This window comes from Felis catus, chromosome A2 (assembly GCF_018350175.1).
Source record: "Felis catus isolate Fca126 chromosome A2, F.catus_Fca126_mat1.0, whole genome shotgun sequence".
NCBI lineage: Eukaryota > Metazoa > Chordata > Mammalia > Carnivora > Felidae > Felis > Felis catus.
In genome coordinates this window covers 168,782,613-168,809,052 of record NC_058369.1, presented here as the reverse complement: position 1 = coordinate 168,809,052, position 26,440 = coordinate 168,782,613, and the positions used below count along the sequence as shown (strand labels likewise).

The 26,440-nt window shown below is 48.0% G+C and overlaps 1 protein-coding gene across 6 annotated transcripts in view; it reads left to right on the top strand.

Moving 5' to 3' along the window:
• The window catches only part of PTPRN2 (protein tyrosine phosphatase receptor type N2), an 801,801-nt gene that overhangs the window by 30,411 nt on the left and 744,950 nt on the right, over positions 1-26,440 (top strand). The window contains exon 1 of one of the 6 annotated variants that reach the window (XM_045053089.1): positions 14,583-14,995. The exons of 3 other annotated variants lie outside the window; for them this stretch is intronic. In XM_045053089.1, coding sequence (XP_044909024.1) covers positions 14,878-14,995 — 118 coding nt within the window. In that variant the 5' untranslated portion in view covers positions 14,583-14,877. Of the gene's footprint in view, positions 1-14,582; positions 14,996-26,440 lie in introns of those variants that run through there. 2 more of the 6 variants (XM_045053087.1, XM_045053086.1) reach the window with 2 other exon arrangements.

The window sequence follows — 26,440 nt, the reverse complement described above, 5'->3', positions numbered from 1 at the left end:
ATAGGTTCTTTGGAAGAGAATAAAAACAAGGAAAAGAAAACTGGAATTATCTCTGGAACATCCATGTTTATGGACCATTCCTGCATGCTGGGCTCGGCCGAGCATTTGGACACCAAAGACAGCAGATGCAGTCCCCACCCTCAAGAAGCCAGGTTCTTCCTGACCCTGCTGGGTTTTCTTGTTCTGCATCTTGTCTGTCCTAAATCTACCGCTCCCAAATTCAGGGGCAGCCTCTGCCATTCTCCCTACCAGTGCCCTTGGTGGGTTTTGTGGCTTTTACTGGCATCTCCTGGTTTCAGTCACTCTGGAATGGAGAGCCCACTTAACATTGATCCCTGATAGTTCTTTGACTTTTATTGTTGAGGCAGATTGGACTTTTGTGCCCTGTGGGCTCATTGTGGGGCAGGGTAAGCAGAGTTCTCTGGCTAAATCTGACTGTTCTTACCCTGCAGGCATGATTTGTGGATTATCTGGGATTTTATGTCCTGCAGGTAGAGGGGGGTGTTTATTTAACTAAGGGGCTTGCTTCATTTCAGGCTCAGAAACCGCTCCTATTAAGAGATGCTGCATCAGGTTTTCATGAACAATTTCCCAATGAGAGCCACGTTGGGATCTGGCTGTAGCTCCAAAAGCCTGGGGACAGGGAGGGTTCATAGGAAAGCCTGTGATTGGAAGGTGATCCTAGAATCACTTGGCTCTCACCCTTCTCAGTGGAGCTAGCTTGCCGGAGCTCCTGGACCCACGGCAGGCAGTGGAGAAAAATCCCAACCTTGGGCCTTTTCAAGGCTCACATTCCTTCTGGACCAGACAGAGATGGAAGCACTTCAGAGTTTCAGGCTCTCAGTCTTGGCTCACATCAGCCCCCCCGTGCCATCATGGGGAATTAAGAGAAAGGATTATATCTCCTAAAACAAGCACCGAGTCAAATCAACCCAGCTACATAGAAAAAGTTGTAGAAGTATACTTTAAAATCCACTCAATAATAGTAACTAACATTTACAGCAATCTGAAAAGCTCTATGGGCATTTTCTTTTTTTATTTTCACAATAAATTCATTTGTACAGATGAGGAAACCTACAGATGAGGAAGTACAGCAGCAGATTTGGGACCTGTTCCAGATGGGCTGTGGCCAAAGTCTGTGCTCACAACACTTTCCCACCTCTCCCTGCTCTGTGGGCCTCCTCCCCTCTGCACCCCTTCTGCTCCCCTCTCCTCCCCTCTTCTCCTCACTGTCATCCTGCTCCTCCTCCCCCAACATGTGGGAGAATGAATGGCAGCTTGTCCACGGGGCAGCATATCCATGAGTGGTGGGTCTTACTGTAGAGGAGGTGAGACAGGAGATAGGAGAGTTTGTCCGAGTCATCCGTGGAGACAGAGCTTGCTTGGGGTCTGCCTGTATGGTCTTTAGGAGATTCCATGGGGGGTCGTAGGATTGCAGAGGCATTTTCCATGGGGAATGCTGAGGTGCCATGGTTGGGACTGGCATTAGAGCCTTAGCAGCTGAGCTGAAAGGGGTGGGGCCAGGGGTCTGGGTTACTTGGTGCCAGAGCAGCCTCTGTGGGTTTCCTGGGGTACAGAGGGGCAGGAGCAGAGAGTGGTCTGAATATAGGGTGTGATGAGGTCAGCCTCCTGGAGCTGAGGGACCATGAGCAGGTCCCTTTATCTTGTTCATTTTTTTTAAATGTTCATTTTTGAGAGAGAGAGAGAGAGAGAGAGAGGGAGAGAGAGAGAGAGAGAGAGAGAGAGAGAGAGAGAGAGAGAGAGAGAGAGAGAGAGAATGAGCAGGGGAGGGGCAGAGAGAGATGGAGACACAGAATCTGAAACAGGCTCCAGGCTCTGAGCTGTCAGCACAGAGCCTGACATGGGGCTCGAACTCACAAGCTGTGAGATCATGACCTGAGTCGAAGTCGGATGCTTAACTGACTGAGCTACCCAGCTGCCCCTTGTTCATTTTTAATTACAGCCGTATGCCTGTGGTCTCATCACAATCCTTTGATAGCCTGTGAGCTCCATGTCAGTTTGGATGAGTAGTAGCAGACCTTCTCCTGGCCTGCACAGTGGGTGTCCCAGGTGGAGGGCTTGTCTGTGGGGACCAGCCAGGAAGTGGCTACCTGAGCCCCGTTCCCAGCTGCCTGGCCTTTGCTGGTCTTAGATTTGTTTCAGTGCTGTCATTGTAACTGATACGAGGCCCGTATTTTGTGCCCTCCGGGTTTCCTTCCCTTGGAGTTTCTAGATCTGTTGGCCATTTGTGAATCCACTGCCCTTGCATTATTTACAGAGGAATTGGATCCGCAGAGACAACTGGGGAGGAGGGACAACTGTTCTGTTTTGTGTCTCTGCATTCCAAGTGCAAATATGACTTAAAAATAGATTTTTATGGAGGGACAAGAACGCCCACTCCATGGGCTCTTTGGCAGGAGAGAGACCTGGGCAGGGATGTCCGGGATTGGTTTTGGCTGCTGTTGCCTGGACACTGCTGAGACCCAGGTCACACCAAGGCAGCTACAGGTTGTCACAGCACCCTCCTTTGCTTCATCCCAGCTGGGCACTGGATCTGGCTGACCTCTCAGGTTGAACGGGACAGGTTTTCAGTTAATGTCAGGGACTTCATTCGCTGCCGAACTGTAGTGGGAGAAACCATCCACCTGTGACTCACTGTGGGAGGTTCATGTCAGCTTCGTTTCTAAGAACAAGATTCTGTCTTTCTTTAAAAAAAAGCCTGAATCATTCATGCAAGCATTATTTACCCAGTATTCCTTCCTCTCCCATGGTAATCCAAGTCCTGTTTGTACATGCCTGTCCTCGTGTTGGATGAAGAGAATTTACAGATCAACATTAGACTCCATCCCTGGGCCTCTTTCCTGGGCGCCAGCTTACTGCTGCACCCCACATCAAAGAATGGCTCTATGGCAGAGGGCTGGTCCTTCTCTGAGTGAAGGGGGTTTTGCTGCTGTGTGGAGGAGCCTGGCAGAGGGTTCTGGAAGGTCTTTCCTAGGAGATGCTGTTAGTACAGACCTCAGGTTCTGGTGTTTGCTGAGTTTCTTTCATTACAATGTACTATCCCAAAGCTTCCCTTCCTGGTTCAGCCCAATCACTCCTGTCTCCTAGGTGGTGGCCAGGGTAGTGACTACCTCTTCTTGGTCTGGGCACTAGAGAGGCCCTCAGCCTGGAGGCATCTGAGTTCATGCCACTCCCTGCTGGGCTTCTCACCTGCTCCTGGGTACCCAGTGCTGTGGGTGGGCAATGTCATGCTTAGGAGTCATGACTGTCTCAGGGCATTTTGATTAGTCTTGATGTACAGTCTTTAAAAAATGTCTGCAATACTGCGGATGGAGCAGTGCTGCCAGGTAAGACATTTGAGGCAGCTTCAGAGGCCAGACAGGGAATGTTGGCTTACAGCCATGAACTCAACTTTCCTAGGAGTACTTTTCATTAAAGGGTCCTTGTATTTCCAACATGAATCAGCTGCCTGCCTGACCCATTAGCAGATCACAGGAGCGATTCTAAGGGTCACTGGTCTCCAAGAAAACTAAGCAAGAATAAATCAAGCAATAGAAAGAAATTTGACTTTCTCTGCCTACAGCTAAATGCCATGGGATCGACTCCCCATGCTGGTTTGCGGTGTGTAGGAGGAAGAAACCTTTGGGGACAGTGACTCTGGGGTCTGCAGATGGGAAAATCAGGCATGAGGGTAGCACTGTGAATTCTGGAGGCTGCTTAGCTGTGTGTCCTCCCACACTTGTTCTGGATTCTGTCACTTGTGAGGTGGGGGCATTAGGGACACCTGATCTACCTTCCTCATACATACCCATTATACATACCACCCCAGGAGAGTGATTGTGTGATGATGGTGGCGCCAAGGTTAGAAGTCGAATGCAAGCACTCACCCCTGCTGGCTATTGGCACTGGGGGCAGCTGGGCTTCTGGGTGGGGCCAGTGGCTGGGGTTGCTATCCAGGGTCATTCCAGCCAGTCGCTTTCGTCTCTAGTTGGCCTTCTGAGTACCTCAGAGATAATGCATTTATTATTACTTAGGGGACAGAGACTGTGTCTGTTCAGTGACCACTTGCTTGCAGAGGACATGGAGGGCAGCTAGCTGGACATACCTGCAAAGGCATTTACATGTTGCCAGCAGTGACTTATTACAAGGTCAGAAGCTGTGCTCAAAGCTCATGCTGCAGGGACTTCCCATCTCTGGGGCAGGTGGAAATCTCAAGATGCTAGAAAGTTCTCTATATGTTGAACTGAAGCCAAGTCCTCTATACCTTTCACCCAAGTGGGTGAATTAAATAACCATGACTCCTTGTTACTTTCCCCCAAAAGCACACAGCCAGTTTCCAGACCCTTCATTTCTTGTCATTGTGCTCCTTTGCCATCTGAAAATCTCCCTTAAACCATGAAGTAGGTTGGATGTTAGCCTCCAGCCATGTTGCTGTCCACTTGTTGGGTTGATGGTGGGAGCCTCTGGGTATGGCTCTCTTGAGGCCTACTGGGCACTAGGATAGGACCTGGGGCTCTTCCTGGAGTGAGTGCTTGACATGCCTCCCCCCCTTTATTTTTAATTTGAAAAAGAGACAGAGGGAGAGAGAATCCCAAGAGAGAGCATGTATGTGTGAGGGGGGTAGGGGAGGGCATGTGAGGAGGGAGGGAGGGAGGGAGGGAGGGAGAGAGAGAGAGAGAGAGAGAGAGAGAGAGAGAGAGAGAGAGAGAATCCCAAGCAGGCTCCACACTCAGCACAGAGCCCGACGCAGGGCTTAGTGCCACGACCCTGGGATCATGACTTGAACCAAAATCAAGAGTTGGACCCTTAACTGACTGAGCCAGCCAAGTGTCCCTGAAATGCCCCTTTTCAAGCTACATTTCTGAGTCTACGTTACCTCAAAAGGAAAATGGGGGACTGCAGTGCCTACCCTTTAAGACTGGGAAGAGTCAATAAAATAATGAAGAGCACATTGCAGACTGGAACAACTCAGTGGGGCAAAAGATCTCCATCAGCAAGCTAGTCATCTGGAGTTCAGTTGCGGGCTGCTGAAGGTCAAATATTTTGGCAAAGGTCTGGAGTGCAGATGTTTCAGTTACAATGGAGATGCCTTGTTAACAGTGGTGACACAGCAGTGTTTTGATGTTCAAGTGAGCTCTGCTCTTCCTGGCAGCCAAAGCAAAAAGAAAAACTCACCAGATTACATAGTTTATGTGGGCTGATCCAAGGAACCATTGCAAAGAAACTGATCATGCGCTTCTGTTTGGGCAAAGTCCCCACCCCTGGACATTTGAGTTTATGAGGAAGAATTCACTGCGTTGGCCTCAGGTCAGAACTGAACCCTATATGGTGGAAGTGTGTCCAGAGGCACAAAGAAGGACACATGGTCCCTCACAGTGAGGGTGTGGAGGGCAAGGTCCAGCCTAATGGTCCTGTGCCTTTGCCCAGTGGGCCCCAGTTCACCTGGCTTAGGTGTTTATGGGCATCTGCCCCAGTTGTGGTCTGTAGCCCTTGCAAGAAAATACTGCTAAATTACATCTTGTAAAATTTGAGAGTCTTAAAGGAAAAAGAGACATAATAAGATGCCAGGGTGACAGTGGTTCTGGAGCAGTAGAGAATTTGCTGGTCACTCCTTGACTGTGGGCTTCCTATTTCCCCACTTGAGGGTCTTACGTTGCTGCACCTCTTCATTCATTGGCATGAAGGGCCAGTAAGCAGTCTAATGGATCATATTTTGAGATGCCCCCCCCCCCCCCCCACCAATCTGTTATGGAAAAGTGACCATATCAATCCTGGGAAGGTGTAGAAAAGAGAAAGAAATGATGCCATGAAGTTTTACTTGAAAGTAGAGTTAATGTAAGGGACAAGAAATCTTACTGTTGAGTTTACGTGTAGTCTGACAAATTATTCTGGGGATAGATGAAGTATTTGATGAAACACTGACACGGAATTAGTGAGTGGCTGTGCCTACCCTTTTGACCATCATTGGTTTCAGCTGGGCATTGATTCAGTGGTGGTGGCATGAGCCTGGAAAGGCTGATGATGGAATGCTGTGTGCCACCTGCTCGTCATGCCTCCTGGTGTCCCTGTGATGTGAGGAAAGCCAGATGGGAAGCAGAATGGTAGTTCCCCCAAAAGCCAGCTGACTCAATGTTTTTTTACATGTTTTTACTTGTCTAACTGCTCAGTGATGTTACTCAGCTGGATAGAGGGTTGAGTACTAAGAACTGGGGAGTTAAACTATTCCTGTTTAACTCTTTAAAAGGATGGTGGTGAGATGAATTTAAAAAACTTTTAAGTAAAGGTTGGGAAAGGGGACCCATCAAATTCTCAAACAAAGCTGACTAGATAATGAGAAAGGTCCTGGCTGCAATGGGGACCGACAGTGGCCAAGTGTCTGGTGGAGATGGGCATTCTGTCCAGTGGCAAACCAAGTTTCGCAGGAGGTGTGGGAGGGTGCTGCACATTTTGAATGAGCAGCTGAGGGCAGCATGCCATCTTGTCATCTGAGATTTGTTGTTATTCTTGGAAAGTTTGTGGTGGAAAATGGGGAGTCCAGGGTGACATCTGTGCAGCCCACTCTTTAAATGCCAGGTTCAGAGCAAGACACCATTCTACCCCTGGTCTTTATTCCTACCTGAAGAAGACAAGGAACCTTGGCCCCTGACACCTCTCTGAGGTCTTGGAACTTGGGAGTACCTTCTGGGAAAGAGTGTACCGAGTTCGGTGAACGTGGGTTCTGGGGTCCAGTGATAAGCATGGTGTGGGGGAGGAGGGCTGTATTCCTCCCACAGGGACATTCAGAGACTATTGAGGAGGGGTCGTGATAAGTTAGCCCTGCCTGGGACAGTCCACACACTTGACTGTGCTTTTTGCAAATGAGAGGTAAGCTATTATATAGGAAGTAAAATAGGCTCTTCAAGTTACGAATTGGGTGAAGGACACCAAAGACTTACTCCGGGAGGTATCCCAATGCTTTCCTCTGATAAATTCTGAGATCACTTACAGGTTCAACACATGAAGGGCTGCCCCCTCCCTCTAATACAAGCTGAGTACCCTGAATGGAGCTTGATGTGGCCTATGAGCAGGGCTTTGAGTATTTGTGTTAAATATTTCATAGCATTCATTACATTTGCAGTTAGGCCTCACACACAAATACAGTGGGGTTTTGGCTAATGCAGCGCTTCATGTATGCTCATGTTCGTATCTGCACGTCCTACAGTGCCAATGTTATGATTTTAAATAGTCTGCCATCTTGAATGCAGATAATGCAGTTACTCTCAATCCTGCTTTTTCATTATATATCAGGGTGTTTTCAGTTACTATAAAAAGGGAAATGAAAAACAAAAATATTGAGACATATATGGCATGTGGATCTTTTTGAGGGTTTTGTGAAATGAAACCAATGATGAGAGGGGTACATTTTGGGTGGTGATGGGGCATGGGCGACTGCCTTCCCCTCACTCTTTCCATTTCTTCACCCACTTTCCCAAGAGGCTTCCGTGGATGTAAGGGTGGGAGAGGGCTGTGCCTGGCAAGCAAGGCCAACATGGAAGCTTCGGCCAGGGACCTCAGCTACACCTTCATCTCTTTGGATCTCACTTGTCTCGTTTGAAAAGTGAACGGGTTGAACAGACGAGGGTTTTTAAAGCAGAAGAATCTTTTCTTCAAATGAACTCTGACAAAGGAGTCTACTCAGTAGACCTTGTGACTCAACAGTATTTGAAAATGTGATTTTGGGGCATTTTTTCATACCTTTCCTCCAGTCCACAGTGCTCATTGTCTGGGGGGTGGTGGTGTGGGGCCGTCGAAGGGGGCACACCCTTTACCCACTGAATTTTGATTTTCGACAACGTCTGGCTCTTCTTTTCGTAGAGACTTCTGGAATTCCACAACAAAACCTTGATAAATGGAAAAGGAGCCCTTCTTCACGAACAGAACCTAAAGGCACAGATTTGCTGTCAGCGTGTATTAGTATTGTATAAAACCCAATTTTGAAGTTTTTTATCATTAATGTTCGACAAACTGAGAAAAACATTAATATTAGAAGAAGAAAGATAGGTGTGCTGGGTTGAGCTTGGATCTGGAGCACAGCAGGTCTCATGCTGCTCTTCCTCGTCAGTTAGGCTAGATGTCTGTGGGCAGATCCCTTCTTTGTGCTTCCGTTTATTCTCACCCACAGTGATACATACAAGAGCGAACAGACCATGTGTCCAGCCAGTATGTGCATAGCTTTCTGACGTCCCCAGATAAGAATGGCAAATCAGTAAGACATACAAAATAAGGATGCTGGGTTTTTGGAACTGATGAAAAATCTAGAAAATATGTTGTTTCATTTTTATGAAGAATGTAAACTAAAGCCAGATAGACACACTTTTTTCTTTTTCTTTTTTTTTGTCTCCTGTTCTTCCTTCAGGATCTTGAGAAATATGTATAAATGTTAGTAATTAGCACATAATTTGGTAGTTTCTAAATGAATTCTTAAATGTTGTTTTAAAATTATTTTTTATTGATTTTTGAGAGAGAGAGAGAGACACAGACAGATAGCGAGTGGGGGGGGGGTGCGCAGAGAAGAGGGAGAGAGGAAGACACAGAATCTGAAGCAGGTTCCAGGCTCTGAGCTGTCAGTACAGAGCCCGACGTGGGGCTTGAACTCACGAGCCATGAGATCATGACCTGAGCCAAAGTCGGACGCTCAACCAACTGAGCCACCCAGGTGTACCTATAAATGAATTCTTGGAGTAAAGCAGTGTTTGTGGTCTAAGGTAGCTTAGACTAGTTTGCTTCATAAATTGATGTAACAAGCTATGATTAAAAAATTTTTTTAAATGCATTTATTTATTGAGAGAGAGAGAGAGAGAGAGAGAGAGAGAGAGAGAGTGAGTGGGGAAGGGGCAGAGAGAGAGAGAGGGAAACACAGAATCCGAAGCAGGCTCCAGGCTCTAAGCTGTCAACACAAAGCCTGACTCAGGGCTCGAACTCACAAGCCGTGAGATCATGACCTGAGCTGAAGTCGGACGCTCATCCGACTGAGGCACCCAGGCACCCCGTAATAAGCCATAATTTAACAGCAGTTCTGATTTATCTCATTCTGTACACGTGTCATCCATGCACATGGGTAAAACTTTGCCGTCTTTGAGTTCTTCTATCTTTTTCTGGTTTCCCTGAAATCGGATGCCCCTCCCCATAACACTTTCTCCTTCTGTGAGCATTGCAACCTTTTTTCATTCTCAGTTGTGGTGAACTTTAGCAAGTATTTTGATTTTCTTCAACTCACTTAGCTAAACCTTAAAAGAATCAACTAATGTTCATGACTTGGTAGAATTATAGCCAGATTTTGCAAAGAGCTTGTGAAATGGCAGCCAGATGGCCATGGAATCTGAATATTTACTCCTGGGAACTGAAGCCGGTTTTCTGTCATGATGATGTTTCATGTGTGTGCTCACCTCACTTGGGAGCCTGACACCCTTGTTCCTGGAAGTGACCCTCAGGCCCCGCACAGAGGGTGCCGGAAGAGAGGGCGCATTGACCCTTGGGCTGCAGTGCCTGGTGGGAGACTGGCCAGTATCCAGCAGAATAACTGAATTTGCAGGCATTTGGACTTTAACTTCAGACAAGTTATGTTTACAGTGCTTCCGGGCAGGTCTACCCCAGCGGGCTGTCTGTCATTGCAGCCCAGGGTTCTCAGAATGATGATGCCAAATACCGGTGCTGATGGCGTTACCAACACCACATGTTAACGCTGTCTGCGCTTCAGACGTACAAGGCGAGGAAATGGCCCAGAGAAGCCAAGTGAAGTCACTTTGACATTTATGACAAAACATTTATCCTTTGTTTTCAAAAGGAGAGGCAGAAAAACTGTTGTATGAAGTACCTGGAGTGCCAGGCACTCTGAGAGTATTATTTCCTGAGATATTTTGTGACCACAGGATCAGGGTCAGACCTGGATTTGAATCCCAGCACCAGTCGCTGGCTGTGTGCAGCCTCAGATCACTTAGCCTCTCACAGCCGTGGCTGCCTCATCTGTAAAATGAGACTTCTATCTTGCAGGATGCTGTGAGGATTAAATAAGGTCGTTTATGGAAAGCACTTTGTGACGGGGACTCAATAAATACTCGATAGATGTGATGTATTATCACCAGATGTCAGCTGACCAACACTGAGCGTGTAACACTGGAGATGGATGTAGGCCTAGAATGTTTGTTCAGTTATTCCAAAGTAAAGGAAAAGCTCATGAGGTTTTAAGGGTGGAAAAGGCATCAGTGGTGGGTGGTGTTTGAGCACCCTCGGTGTCCCCAGGGAGGCACGAATGACCGTGTCACTGCCCTGCAGTCCCATGGTTCGTGGGCTGCCTCTGTCCCGGGTGAGGGATGGTGAAGTTCCAGATGTCCCCAAGTTCCGTGCTTGCCAAATGTCCTGAGGGTGCATGCCGGGGCCTGGGGAGGAGAAAAGCTCTCCTCAGAAATCTGACCTTACCACGGCACAAACCCCTCCATTCCTCAGATCATGGAGGGTCTATGCGGCCTGGCTCCTCGTTGCCCACCGAGGACCAATGTGTAAACCTGCATTGTACACTAGCAAGTAGGGAGCCGACCTTTGTCACAGCCCCAGGGAAGCTTGGCTTGCAGCCGGCTCTTTCAGGCTAAGCACCGGCCAGTAAGACTTCTGATTAAAGGAGATGTCAGTGACTTAGGGGTGGGAGGCTCTTCCCGGGGAGATGGCAGGTGACACTGAAGCGGACACTGCAGCATGAAGGACCAGCAAGGCAGCAGAGAGAGAAGGCTGGCAGCGGGCCAGTTCCGATAGGGCGCAGCTGCAGCCCCGGCCCCTGGGCATTGTCAGACGGGGAGGGAGGCAGAGTGCCCATGGTGCAGCAGTCACACTTGGGCCTTGGTCCCAACCACGCCAAACTGAAGTCCAGATTTTTACCACACTGATGGCTCAGCAGTGAGATGTCCCCGGTGCCCAGAGCAGATGAAGCAGACGGACATGGGTGGGCTCTGCATAGAGATGGCTCTGCCTTGAACCTGGAACTGAAGGAAACGTTCTCACGGTGAACCGTCACAGTCTGTGCTCCCCTTCCTCCATCGCAGGAGGGCGCACCCCGAGATGCCTTCTTTACTGCGCCTTGGACGTGGTTCCTCGGTCAGAGATGAGCTCTGCAGGACTCAGTGTGGGGCCTGCTGTTGAGGCTGTGGGGAGCCAGGGTCAGGTGCTCGGCTCGGTGTGTTGTTTCAACATAATCACGCTCTTTTCTCTGTGGAGATGAAGTGCTTACTTTCGCAGGAGCTTAAACCCTGAGCTGAGTAAGTGCACACAGCCAGCACTGCTAGTACCTGCGGCCACAGGCACTTAAAATGGAAGATAAATAGTAAATCCACACCTTAGTGCATCGAATATAAATTTTAGAAGTTTCTCTGGCTCATTTGAATTCATAGTCATATTTTTAGATGAATTTGGAGAAATAGTTTGTGGGAAAATGTGCCAGTTGTTCGTTACCAGTGTATCTTTTTGCAGTTTCTAACTGTGGAAAATTGTAGCTAACACCCAGAGCATTATTTTCCCTAAAATATTTTTGAATGTGTGATTTAGTTCCCTCCAAGATTATCTCCCAGGTGTGTTTGGAAGGACCGACCTGCAGGGTTGAGGCTGCTTCCCCTCCAGCAGGTCACCAGGCTCAGGTTTGGGAGTGAGACCTGAGGGTCCAGGCTGCCTGGCCTGCTGTCTCCAGCTGTGTGAGTTGGGTGAGTTGCCTCCTATCTCTTTACTCATCTGTAAAATGGGAATAAAATGCCAAGTTCATGTAATGTTGTTTCAGTTATAAGATGAGGATGTAAAGCATTGAGCACCCTGTCTGGCATGCAGCCCATATCCACAAATGTCAGCTGGCCCTGCCCCTGCCTTTTCGCTCTGTGTCCTTGCCTTTGGACCGTGCACTGGACACAGGCATGTTGAGAAGCGGTGCAGAACAGCAGTAGGCTAGGCACAGTCTGTTGCTAAGGGAGGGCACCTGCTTTTGTCATCAGTGCTTAGGGAATGGGGAGGTCCATCTCTTGTGAAATTCCAGGGAGCATTGCAAAGCATCAGACCCCATATACAGAATCGATCTCATCTATTAATTGAAACAGATACGGTGAATTATGCTGGATGCCTGGAGGACACCAGAATCGTGAAATATAGGACATTGTGCTTCTTCTCTGGAAACTTACAATTACACCCTCATTAGTGATGGGAACACATGAAACAATTAGGCGCAGATTTGAGATTGTCCATTAGTGGATTTCCACGGGATGACTTCAGCGCAGCAATGGCACCAGTTGCTAGGAGGGAATCTACTGAAAATAAATGTTTATAATTGTGCTCATCAATTATTTGGTAAACAAAAGAAGAGTCTTGAAAACAATTTCAAAATGAGATGCAGTTCACAGTCCTGGCTGTGTGCTTTGTGAAGCATGAAAAGAAAGCGACTTACACAAGACTCCCTAAAAACTTGGTCCTGACTCTCATTCTGCCTGTGGTCCAGTGGCCAGCCACTGTCCAAATCGGTGTCCTCATCGCCCCAGGAAGACTGGAATTCCCATGGTCTTTTACTCATTTCAGCCCTTGGGAAGCCAGAGTTTTGCTTCCAAAGCCGAAAGAAATAGATCTGGAGCAAAACCAATATTTTCTCTTGTTAGCTCTAACATGACGACTTTTCAGCATTTTGAAAAAGCAGTTCTGCTAGAAATTAAAGCAACAAATAAAATGTATGAGGTCAAGGTGAGACTGGCAAATACTATAAGGAACATTTATAAATAAAAATGAAGAGCAGTCATTTATCAGAGGGCTAAATAAGAAATAAGCTGATAGTTCTGGCAAGGGAAAATGGTAATATAGAGTAATATAGCCCAATATTTAGATTTCTATGCAAGAAATAGTGTTTGGCCGAAGCGCCCAGAGCCGGCTGCTTGATTTGTTGGTAGGATGTGGCCTGGTGTTCTCCCTGTGTTGGGGGCGCGGTCTGCCCTTCCTTGCCCGGCCCACGGCCACAGCTGCTCTGTGCACCCTGTGGCCACTCCCTTGCTGTCTGGCCCCTCATCTGCTGGTCTGCTGGCAGTGGCAGACCAGGAGGCACTGAGAAGGAGGAAGGAAGTCTGAGGTTTCTTCCTCTGGCTCCCTCCCAGCTGTGACTTCCCCGCTGGCCCTGTCCTTGGGCTGCAGTTCAGTGCCCCCCTGTGGTGTCTTGCTGCATGTTCGGCGCTCCTTCCTCTGGGGCCTTAGATATGAACAGCCTATTTGCTGCCAACCTGGAGGTCCCCCGTAGTCTTCATGGTTCCTCCATGTCCCCTTGTAAGTAGTCCCTCTGTTAAACGCCTTCCAAATGATCTTAATTTCACTGAGCCATCTGTCTTAGTCCGTTTGGGCTCCATAGCAAAATACCAGAGACTGGGCAGCTTAAACAGCAGATGTTAATTTTTCACAACTCTGGGCACTGTAAGTCCAAGATCAAGGTGGCCTCAGATTTGGTGACTGGTGAGTCTCCTCCTGGCTTGCAGACAGCTGCCGTCTTGCTCACGGTGCTCACTCAGTGGAGAGGGAGAGAGAGGGCCTGGTCTCTTTCTCTTACAAGGGCACTGATGCCATCATAGGGCTCCACCCCTCATGGCCCAGTCCCCTCCCAAAGGCTCCACCTCCTGAGACCATCACACGAAGGGTGGTTATGGTTTCAACAAAGCGATTTTGGGAAGACACAGTCATGCCCTTCGCAGCACCTGTCTGTCTCCACCTGTGATCCTGACTGCCAGGATGTTTGCCCATCTCTTTTTGGGTTCTGACTTGGTTGACAGTGGAGCTGGAAGTCCATTATGAGTCAACTGCCCAGTTGGTCTCCCATGGCACCTGGTGCAGAACACAGACATGGCCCAAGTGGGCTCACGTATGTAGTTTTTTTTCTTATTAATTTGCTTGTTTTTTTGAAAACGACACCGACATTATGAACCCAATCAAAGCCTCAATCTAAAATCTTCTCTTCATGCAGCAAGCTTCTATTTACCCACCCCTGAACCCTGAGCTGCAGTGAAGATTTTCACTTGAAAGGCATTTCAGGCATTTTGATTTAAGTTTTTGTGTTGTCAGGATTATTATTATTTTAAAAAATGTTTTTAATGTTTTTATTTATTTTTGAGACAGAGAGAGACAGAGCATGAGCAGGGGAGGGGCAGAGAGAGGGGGAGACACAGAATCTGAAGCAGGCTCCAGGCTCCAGCCACAGGGAAGAAGAAACCCATGGAAACCTAACCTTTCCAGGTTGTGACATCGTTTGGGTGATCACACGGGAATTCCGGGGGCCTGGTTAGTCTCTCAGGTCTCTGAGGTGGTTGTGTGGGGTGCTCAGTGTTGAGAGGGAGTTGTGTTCCATGTTGACAAGTCCCACTTGCTACTGGTGCTCATTCCTTAAGCCTCAAAGCGAAACCTTCTGTGGCTCGTCCACTGTCTGACGTCTGTCATGCCCTTTCTCCCTAACTGCAGAGTAGCAGAGACAGGTGTATTGTCCCTCTTGGTCTTTGTTGATAAGGCGTTTGGAGTAAAGCATATTCGGAATGTCTTGTCTTCAGAGTACTGATGGCACAATTGAGATCAAACATTATGTTGGGAAAGTGACCAGTGAGGATAAGCAGTGACTCAGCTTTGGCCTGGATGGTGAGAGCCAACTTGGCAGAGAAGTTTGTCCTGGGAAGGGCTTGTAGTGGCTGGCCTGAGCGGCACCTCTCCTGCAGATGAGATGGGAAGAACTCTCAGGAGTGTGAGGGAGGCAAGATGGGCAAAGCCACCTTTTAGAAGTCCAGTGGTGAGTTCTGGAACATTCATCACAGCACAGAACTGTTCCTGACTGGCGCCCAGGCACTGGACACCTGGGGGATGGGTAGGGACACCTCCTTCGGGCATCTCTGGGCGAGGTGTCCCTCCAGCAAGCGCTGTCAACTGGCTAGGAGTGGGAGTGGTCACTTCTACAATTGGGGCTGCATAAAGCTGACAGGTAGGCAGTGGGAGTTTATCATTCATACTGTTGCTTGGGTTTTTTATATGTGCACTCAGCGTTCATATCTTGAGAGGAAGTTCCTGAGGCTTTCTGTAGAGAGCGCATCAGGGTGCCCCACAGAGCTTGGTAAATGCTCCGTGGTGGGGAAGACGATAAGCACCATAGCTGGGAATTTCCTGCTCGATTGGCCAGTTGATTGGTCTGTTCCTCGACAGACCAGGGACTGTTGCACGAGTCCCTGTGAACCCTTGGGCTCCAGGAGCTCCTGTGGTCTCTACACAGTAGCTCAGTGTTCAGACAGAACCGGTAGTAATGCAGGGGGTCCAGGACAGGGCACTTTGGGCACCTCCTCTTCTCCTGAGGAGCTTTCCCAAACATGGGGGTCAAGTTTGTGGATGGACATGTCCCTTTTCCCCTCTAACTTTGTAGTTTTTATTTAAAAAAAATTTTTTTAATGTTTATTTATTTTTGAGACAGAGAGAGACAGAGCATGAACGGGGGAGGGGCAGAGAGAGAGGGAGACACAGAATCAGAAGCAGGCTCCAGGCTCTGAGCCATCAGCCCAGAGCCCGACGCGGGGCTTGAACTCATGGACCGCGAGATCGTGACCTGAGCCGAAGTCGGATGCTCAACCGACTGAGCCACCCAGGCACCCCATAGTTTTTAATGCAGTGTAAATGGATTCTAAGAACAAGCATGTTTGTATGATCTGTGAAATGGAATGACTGGACTGCTTGGGTGTTTTGCCTTCTCTGTTCATGTAAGTGAACAACCTGTAAGTGCACCCTGAACACTTTGGCTTCTCAAACCCAGGTAAATATTTAGGCAGCAGGTTCGTTAGGATGAGTTCAAGCATAGTAGTCCTTTATTATGGCTGGGGTGGCAGTGTGCTAGAATTGAGGCTGGGGTTTTATGATTGCTTTCATGGGATACAAATTTCTTCAGTTATTTTCCCAAAGATGATATTTTAATGGCTCATCAGTTTTATGTTTTCCTGAATTCTCTGAAGGTTGTGCACCTCTTGGCCAGGACAGTTTATTTTTATCCGCTGCTTTCCGGGAGGTTGTTTATGAAATGTACGTTTCCATTCACCCACAGCGGACTGTTTGCTCTGTCAGAGTGTTACCCGACGTCTTCCTTCGTTCTTCTGTGAGTGTGAGGTGCCGGGCCTGGGCTCACGCGGTTGAATGTGGCTCACAGACTCGAATCGAGGGGATGAGGCTATTTTCTGCCCCCATTACTGGTCCACAGGGTGTGGGTTGCTGCCAGTGGGTGTAGTGAGACTGTTCAGAGTCCTGTGTGACTTGATTGGACTGACATCAGGAGGAGCGCTCCGCAGACTGTTCCTGGGATGGCTGCACGACAGAGCTCAAGTAATGGAGCATGGCTCAGAAGCTGTTATCCGAAGTACCCCTGTGGGAAAGGAGCACATAATTTGCACATGCTTCTGGAGAGCCACTGGAACTGCTGTGACTTGGGACATTAAATTCAGTGTGAAGACCTGAGCTTCATTGGCCAGAGTACTGCTTAGGGTTTCTTGTTTGAGACACAGGCTAACTTTTGGTGTTTGTTCTTGTTTGTTGTTGGCCTTTTGGCAAGAGCTAGAGTTAGTGTGTTTCCCGTTGATGTGCTTGCCATGCAGTGTGAATGCCACTGCAATCAGAAGTGCTTTCTCAGGGGGCGCCTGGGTGGCTCGGTGGAGCATCCGACTTCAACTCAGGTCATGATCTCATGGTTCACGAGCTCAAGCCCCGTGTTGGGCTTGCTGCTGTCAGTGCTGGGCCTGCTTTGGATCCTCTAGCCCCCTCTCTCTGCCCCTGCCCTCTCTTTCTCTCAAAAATAGATAAAACGTTAGAGGAAAAAGAAGCGCTTACTCAGTTTACCACCATTCTTTGAGCAAAAACAGAGACAAATGAGTTCCATTTGTGACTATAAAGTTTCTTATTGGTTTTTCCTTTATTTTTTAAATTAAAAAAATTGGAATATAGAACAGTTCCAAATTCTTTGACTTCTGGATTATTTTGGCATCGGCCAAGGAAATAGTCAGTTATGCTTAAATTACAAAGACTTGAGTGTAAATACAATAAAACCTTGGTTTGTGAACATAAATCATTCTGGAAACATGCTTGTAATCTAAAGCACTTGTATATCAACGGGAATTTCCCCGTAAGACATAATGGAAGCTCAGATGATTCATTCCATAACTCAAAATATTCATATAAAAGTGATTGCAATGCTGTAATATAATATAAAATAATAAAGAAAATACAAAATATAAAGAAAAATAAACAAATTAACTTGCATTTACCTTTGAAAACCTTTGTGGCTGGTGTGAGGGAGACCAGAGAGAGGAGGGCTATTGTGTAGGACAACTTTCAGTATCACTAATGGAATTACTGCTATCTTTTGGCTCAATGGAATCTTTTTCTGCACGGGCACCATTGTATATGCTCACACGGATGTTGACTACAGTAAAGTATTCATAAACTCTTGCCAGAGACTGTATTTAATGTAACTGGCAATAAGGCAGCAGAGGAAAGGGTCTATATCTGCAGGCGGCCTGACCTAGAATGAAGCAAAGGACTGTCCACAGGTGCTTGGAAGTGACAAAAAATACACTAATACTAGATTTTGGCACCTTCCAACATTCTGAAAAATCACTGATTTCTGCCAAACACCATGGCCTGAGCGTCTGAGCGTGGGAGACAATCACCCATAATCCTGCAGCGAGAGAGACAGAGAGACAGAGAGAGACAGAGAGAAGAACCATTGGCTCAGTTGTGATCATGTGACATTCGGTGTCATGTACTACTCATATTGCAAGAAATTGCTCGTTTATGAAGTTAAAATTTATTAGAAATATTTGCTTGTCTTGCGGAACATTTGCAGAACAAGTTACTCATGAGCCAAGGTTTTACTGTTCTTATATATATATGTAAAGTTGTTCCTTTGTGCTTTTCCTGTCCCTCCAGCTCATGCTGTCACATGTACATACACAGACGTGCACGTTTTGAGGTGACTTGACCACTTGGTCACCCCACTGCCACCACCATCATGTCTGAGCTGTTATGAATGAATGCCGCCATCATGAACTGTAAAGGGAACTACATGACTCTGGATTTTTTTCCCTTTCTCCTGAAAACGGAGGGGAAATGGAGGTTTTACTGGTAAAGTATATTTCAGGAATATGTGTGTTCCTTTTCCTGTGCTACCAGCTTTTTGTGGTGGGTGATTCCAACCGCTATGCTCTCTTTTTTCATTCTGTGTGATTATCTCTTTACTTGTTCACGGGCTGATCCTGCTTCCTTCTGGGGCCGGCCCAGGTGTACCAGAAAGCAGCCACCCACTGACTCCTGTTATGGGAAGTCAGGGGTATCTGTCTGTCATGAGCCTCAGGGAAGGCCCCATTCAGATGTTCCTAGAAGTTGTGATCTCTTTAGGAACTCAAGGACATTCGTTTCCACAAAGTGGAAAGCCTGGTGTGAGTAGGTGGTTTGAGAATTGCCTAGGTCCATGGACAGTCATGTCATGAGAGGAAGTTGCTGGGGTGTCTGAGTGGCTCAGTTGGTTGAGCATCTAACTCTTGGTTTCAGCTGAGGTCATGATCCCAGGGTTGTGGGATCAAGCCCTGCATCAAGCTCCGTGCTGGCAGTGTGGAGCCTTCTTAAAATTCTCTCTCTCTCTCTCTCTCTCTCTCTCTCTCTCTCTCTCTCTGCCCCTCTCCTCCACTTTCTCTCTCTCTCTCTGTCCTTAAAATTAAAAAAAAAAAAAAAGAAATAAAAGAGGGAAGTTTCTGGCCAGGCCACGAGTATCCTTGGCTTTCAAGCCACAGAGATGTGGGGCCTTAAGGTTAGCACCCTGGGCACGGGGATGGCATCTTAGGGCAATTGTCTTCATGCCATCTCCAGGAGGCCTTCTGTGAGCCATGGTCTCTGGCTGTTACAGACAGTGGGGCTAGCTGGAAGCTGGAGCTCAGGGTCTGGCAGAGGTGCTTGCCTGAGGTTAGGGAGGAGAGGAAGGCCCATCTGCCACCTGAGTGGGGTGCTCTGGACTAAGCAATACTCATCCTGAGTGAAAGGATCTTTAAAATCCCCATAATCATTTAATTATACTAAATAGTAATTAAACGTTGCATCTATTAACATTCACATCCCCAAGAAGTTACAGCTAAGGCTTCTCTCAGGGGGGAAGGAGAACAGAAAGTGCTGCTTCCTGGCCACAGACAGCCCTGTGTGGGCACAGTGGAGGAGGAGGAGGCGACACCTGTTCCCATTTCCACAGAGATCTGCAGACAACTGTAGAGCGGGAGGAAGGTGAGTTTGGCCTCGAGGGAGTTCAGTCTATGTGTCTGGGATTCTTTCTCTCTTTCCTTTCTTAAACCCAGAAAGGGTCAACAGGGCCGAACAGATTGGAATTCTGGCCTGGTGCTGGGCTCCTTGAGCACACATCCTGCAGGACCGATTCTCTTATCCCTGGTGCTGCCTTCTGCTGCCACTGTGTGCTGCCTGACAGTTTTGTTCCACATAGGTGGCCATGTATTCTCCTTGGCAGATGCCCAGCTTCCAAAATAGCTAAACCTTAACCTCTGGACCACTTCCCAGAAGCAGCTTTCATTCTGCAGAAGCACATGCTTTGCCCTGAAGGTTTGCTGGGCAGGGAACTTGGAGCCTGGAGCTGGAAAGGCTGTGGTCTGCTCGCTTCCTTGGCTGGGACTCTGGGCCTGCGATTTCTTAGTGTGCTGGTCAGTCTGACATTTTACTTCAAACTCCTTGCTGATGATGAGCCAGAGTCCAGCCATGGCTGTCCTTCAGGGGACTGCAAAGGACAGGCATCAGGTCTCCCTTTTGAAAGGCAGTTGGATCCTTGCAGTAGTTTTACAGATGTCTGTTTCAGACTTTCTCAAGTGAGAAAGCTGACCTGATTGGGGAGCACCTCTTGAGCATGCCCAGTAGCACCTCGCCTTCTCCCAGCATTTCCCCTCTCTGCTCACCCCCTGCCTCTGTCTTCCCAGGTGGGGGGCCAGCCCTCAGTCCCCTGTGCTCCATTTCTCTCCTTCCTTGTGGTGGAACTTGACAGAAAGCTCTCCACCATTGATCTCATTTATCTCTCACTGTATGGGTTCCCCAGGGCTGCTGCAATAAAGCACCACAGACAGAATAGTCTAAACAAGAGCAGTGTCTTTCCATGGTCTGGAAACTGTGGGTCTGGGACCAAGGTAGTGGCCAGCCTGCTTTCTTCTGAGGCTCTGTGGGTGATCTTTCCAGGCTCTCACCTGCCTTCTGATGGTTGCACCCATCCTTGGTGATCCTTGGCTTATGGAAGCATCACACCAGTCTATGCCTTCCTTTGCACATGTGTGCATTCTCTGTGTGTGTGTCCAGATTTCCCTTGTGTGGGAACGCAGTCTTGTTGGAGTGAGGCCCACCCTAATGATCTCATTCATCTCAGCAAATTACATCTGTAGTGACCCAGTTTCCAAATATGGTCATGTTCTGAGGTTCTGGGGATCAGGGCTTCAATCTGTGAATTTAGTCTGTAACACCCCAACTTTCTTCTTACTCCTCAGTGATGTGGTTTGATTTTTCACCTCTCTGATGGAGATTTACATTTAAAGGCTGTGGCACCTTCTCTCTGGCCACTTGGCCAGTCTCCCTTGCCTCATATGCCTGGCCTTGTGCTACCATCCACGTGCTCCCACCTCCTGCTTCTGTGTGGCAGGGACACTACACTCGGCTACTTGTGGGGTTGTCCTGGCCTCTCCTAGTTCCTTCTTTCCTGTGATGTCTCTTCCTGGTTCCCTAGATGCACGCCTTGCCTCCCTCATTCTTGTCTTGCTCTTCTGAGGGCTCATCTTTCAGCTTTCCGGATGCTGGCAGCCACCTTGATGCTGGAAAGTTCCAAATCTGAGTGTTGTCTTGTCCTCTCATCTAAATCCTTGGCTTCCTAATCATCTTAAACACAACACATTCAAGGGGTGTCTGTCATTAATCCTTACCCAGTGGCACCTCTGTTCTCTCCGTCTCCATGTCCATTGCTTATGGAACCCGATCATGTAGAAGTGAAGGATTAGGCTGGCTAGAAGGAAGATCTTGTGTGATGAGCAATGTTACAGAGGAGGAAAGTGCACATGCTCATGAGAAACCAGGAAAGACACTAAATTCTGTGAACAAAGCTAACCCATAGGGTGCTCTGTTGGGCTCGAGCACCTGGCTCATTCGCCCAGGGCCTGCTCCTTTACAGACACCACTGTCTGCTCGGTTCCTGTCCACAATAACATTACCTCTAGCTTGGCCCATGTCATCAATGCACTGTTGGTTCATTTAGATCCGCAGTGGTACGTGCACACCCTCCCAGAGAGTAAGTGATTCTGATGTGGACTGTCTTTTCTAAGCCATTACCAACCCATCAAGGTATTCTTGACAGTTGTTTGCAAATTGATTTTGGGATTATTATCACTTTTGTATTTTGCTGGGTAGGTACGCATAGGTCTCACTGCTAAATTCAGAAGTGGGGAGGAAAAACGATTTGGTAGAAAGCGGTCAGCTGGCTGGAAGCAGGGGGCCTGGTTGTGCATCTCGTTCAACCCCTGACTGTGGGGTCATGGGCAGTCACCAAACCATGGAATTGGTCCAGATGCTCTCTCAGGACCCTTTGGACAATAGCAGTTGTACTTTATTTATCATTTGTATAGTGGTTATGGCATAAGGTTTGTTTTTGTCAACACCAGAATGTATTTAGTTAATTCACAAGAATCCATGCTTTCCAGGGTCGGCCTTGCCTGCCTTCTGCACCAGTATCTTAGCACGGTGCTTGGAACAGAGTAGATGCTCCGTAGATACTGGCTTTATGAATAAATGAGTCAAATTTTTATATTCCCTCTTTGAAGGAAATAGGGGGCAGATGTTTTTAATCCATTTCTCCTTGACAGCTGTGTGGTTAAGTCTAGCAGGGTCACTTGTGGCCTCAGTGTCATTTCAGAGAGATAAGCCTCTGGTTACCACCTCACAGAGGAGCAGCCCTAATGAGGGTGGCCAAGAACTCCATCTGCATGACTCACGCGTGTCTGAAATCTGCACCTGAACTTGAAGTCTAGATCATGCTTAGTGGCCAGTGGGTTCCTAACTATCAATAGCAGGAAAGAAATCACACACGGAGGGTGGGGTCTTTGGAAGGTACTGAGCGGGCAGGGAGTTCATGCTCTGGCTCCAGAGAATCTTTCACTTGATGATAATACTTTGCATAAAGACCAACATGCTGGACTTTCAATAATAGCCAAATTATGGAAAGAGCCTAAATGTCCATCAACTGATGAATAGATAAAGAAATTGTGGTTTATATATACAATGGAATACTACTTGGCAATGAGAAAGAATGAAATATGGCCTTTTGTAGCAATGGGGATGGAACTGGAGAGTGTTATGCTAAGTGAAATAAGTCGTACAGAGAAAGACAGATAACCATATGTTTTCACTCTTATGTGGATCCTGAGAAACTTAACAGAACACCATGGGGGAGGGGAAGGGAAAAAAAAAGTTTGAGAAGGAGGGAGCCAAATCATAAGAGACTCTTAAAAACTGAGAATGAACTAAGGGTTGATCGGGGGTGGGAGGGTGGGGAAAGTGGGTGATGGGCATTGAGGAGGGCACCTGTTGGGATGATCACTGGGTGTTGTATGGAAACCAATTTGACAATAAATTTCATATTAAAAAAAAAGACGACCATGCTGGGCTGTAGAGGGCACACATGGGTTTATGACAAATTTTGTCTGGGGTTGAAACGGTCAGAGACCCATAGAATTTTAGAACTAGATGTGACTTTAGAAATTATGTATTATTTACTGATGAGAAGTCCAGAGTCCAGGATGGTCAGATAACTCCTTTGCTTCCTGCAGTTGGTAAGGTACCAGCTGGGATCAGGACTCAGATTCCTGGCAGGCTGAGGACATCCCAGCCCCCATCCTCTGGAGGCTTCAGCAACTGTGGTTCTGAGTGGCTCCCACAGAGAGAAACCACATGTAGGATAATGGCTGTGACACTTAGAATTCCATTCTGGGAGAGACGAGAGGAGTTTGGTTGAATTCTCTATCTCTGTTAAGCTGAGTGAAATCTCTGGGTGAAAACAGCAGCAGTATCATCATGGATCCATGCGGCAGCCTCTGGTGTGCACAGGCTTTCCATAGCTCATCTCATCCATTCCTCTGTCGGCCTCCTGAAACATGGCCTCATTCCAGGTGGGGAACCAGGAGAGCCCAGGGGGACTTGGTTGGTTGGTGGCCGAGGAAGGAAATCTTTTCTTACCCTGTGCCACTCTCCCCCTTTTTGTACTTTGGTTTCTGTTGGTTATACGTTTTTTAAAATAATGAGCTATAAGCTTAAAAAAATATAAATGCTGCTTTAAATGATGTTATCACCATCACACAAAATAACTAGAGGCTGTGCAGAATTTAGGGTGATGGAAAGTCAGAGTTGGAACTGCTGCTCCTGACAGGGCCCTGCTCCTGTGGCCCTGCCCCATTGGCCCCGTTCCTGTGGCCCTGCCCCAGTGGCCCTGCTCCTGTGGCCCTGCCCCAGTGGGCTTTGCCTGAAGGATCCTCTGGCTGCAGGTAAGAACCTGCTTCAAGCATCCAGGAAAGATTGCTGTGAAAACCATGTTTTGAAGAGCATGAACTATTTTATTTTATTTTTAATTTTTTAGTAGGTTTCACACCCAGCCTGGAGCCCAACACGGGACCTGAACTCACGACCTGAGTTGAGATCAAGAGTCAGATGCTTAACTGACTGAGCCACCCAGGTGCCCCGAATGTGAACCGTTGTAAATTGTAGCAGAAAGACACTCCACCTGAATTGACATGAATAATAATTTTTGTGAAGGAGTAAACCATTAGGTTCTTTAAATTTCAGTGATAAAAAGGCATTTCACGATAATTTAACCAACTCTTTCCTCTCCCAGCCCAGCCCACCCTCTATCTCACCCCCATTCCATCAGAGGCTGGGTCTTGTCTACGACCCCAGACCACACTTTCCTTAGAGGGCTGGAGCCCTTTGACCTCTGCACATTGTGCTTTCCTTGGTGGGGCAGGGGAAGGGTCAGTTTCACAGATGGAAATGTATTCCTTTCTCGGCTGTGTTGTTGTTTATAAGAAGAGATGTCAATGTTGAGCTAGGGACAGCGTAGGCATTTAAAAAATCTATGTGGCCTCAGGGAAGTTCATCCCATTGCAGTGTTTCCCCGGGGCACACAGCCTTCCCAGGGCTTGTGTGTCTGGCAGAGGGGTGATGACACCCACAGGGAAAGCTGGTTTTAGTGTAACGAGAAGTAGACTTGGAAGATGTGATGACTACAGGTGATTTGGTTTGTGGGGCACTACAGCACTGGCCTTTCCTGGAACAGGCAAGAGGAGGCCTGTAGGCACCTTCTCCTCGGGCGAGTGACTCTCCCCCTGGGCAGCTGGGACCTGGAGAAAGTCCTCACATTTACTGAGAAACGTATCGGTAGCACTGGGGAAGGAGCCCCTCTTCTCCCTTGGGGACAGTGTGTGGCCACTGGATCCTTGAATGCTTTCAGAACTGAGTTCCAGAATCATCCAGACCAGTGGAGAGACTGGCCCACCTAAGATCCCAGAGCTGCCCTGAACACAAAGACTGTGTGCAGACCAGTGTGGTGGTCAGTGAGAGCCCAGATGTGAGCCAGACTAAGACCTGTCTGGCCAGTCCTGGAGTCACCATCTGTGAGGCCAGCTTTGGACTCTGTTCTAGAGGCATCCAGAATCCATTGAAGGTATTTCAGCTCCTAAGTGATAAATTCCCTTTTACATTTTCTAATAATGATTCTGGCTGCTGAGTGGGCAGTGAGATGAGTCAGGAGTCAGAGCAGCAATCAGATGGGAAATGGTAGTGGAGAAGCAGAGAGTGGACTATTTCAGAGATACCCAGAGGAGAGAGTGGTCAGACCTGCTGGTTGTAGGGAGTTAAGTAGAGGGTCATATTCTGTACTTCCTGTGTGTGGCTGTGTTCTTCAAAGAGGGCACTGCTGCTCTGCTCTCTTTTCTCCAAGGGTGAAAAGAGGGTAGAGGGTGCTGAGCACAAGCACAAGCACAAGCACAAGGTGACAGGCAGATAGAATTAATGGAACGTACCTGGAAATTTGAATAAGTGCATGTATCAGCTCAAGCGTGAGGTGCGGAGTGGATAAGTTAAATCCCACTTGGGCTTTTTCCACAGGCTGCCTTGTCCAGGTCAAGCTGCTTATGGTTTTGCTTTGTCTGTGATGTACAGGCCACCTTTAGGGGAAATGGCCAGTGTGGGGCCCTGCTCTTATGTGGGTCACTGAGGACAGCGAGATGGTGGGAGGTAGGGTAGCCATGCCCCTGGAAGAACCAGGGAAGGAGTGGTGGGTGGTGGTCTCAAGAGGGGACACCGCACAGTGGAGTGATAGATGCCTTCTCGAGTTTGGAGACCATCCTAGCTCAGAGGGAATAGCTGTTGTTTCTGAGAACAGAATTGAAAGAGACTTCAAGATAAGGAAGGGCAGGGGCACCTGACTGGTTCAGTCAGTTAAGCATTTGACTTTTGGTTTCAGTTCAGGTCGTGATCACCGTTCATGACTTCGAGCCCCACCCTGGGCTCTGTGCTGACAGTGCGGAGCCTGTTTGGGATTCTCTCTCTCTCCCTCTCTCTCTGCTCCTCTCCCTGTGGTTTCTCTCTCTCAAAAATAAAAAACAAACTTAAAAAAATAAGGAAGGGCAACTTTCCAAGATTTAGAGCCCTTAAACTTTGAACCAGCTACCACCAAGCAAAGGGTACAGTCTTAACTGCAGGCCAGAGCGCCGTCGGTCAGGTCCTTCAGGACGGTGTGTGTGCAGCACCCACTCATCCGTGCTCTCTTACTCACTTGTCTACCCGCGCATCACATATTTCTGCAGCCCTTGCTCTGTGCCAGGCCTTGTGCTGTGGGGGACTCCCAGCACTTGGGAATCTTCTGGACTAATAGAGGGGCACCCCCCATCCCTGCTACTACAGCACGGTGCGGCGCATGTGTTGAGAGGAGCAGGTGTGAGAGAGGGGTGCTATAGAGATGGGAATGGCTGAAATTGCGACGTGGGAGAGGGTTGAAGTCTTCCACCCAGAATTCGACTCTGAAGTGGGAGCTTTTTCTGGGGCCCACGAGCAGCTCAAATAGGCAAGAGTGTGACTGTGGGTGGGACAGGCAGTGAATGTGGACCACTTAGTAAGAGGCACTTGTTCCATAGAGCTGGACTCTGCATCTGGGATTCCTGGTAGAGTCTGGAAATACGTTTTAGGAAGCATTATGGATTCAGGCTGTGCGTATGTAGAGAGACCCGAGAGAGCATATCATGTATGCTCTGGTACAAGTCTGGCAGACACCAGTACTTCAGTGACGTGTAGATGAGAGCAGGCAGAGACACAGGGACTGGGAAGGGTT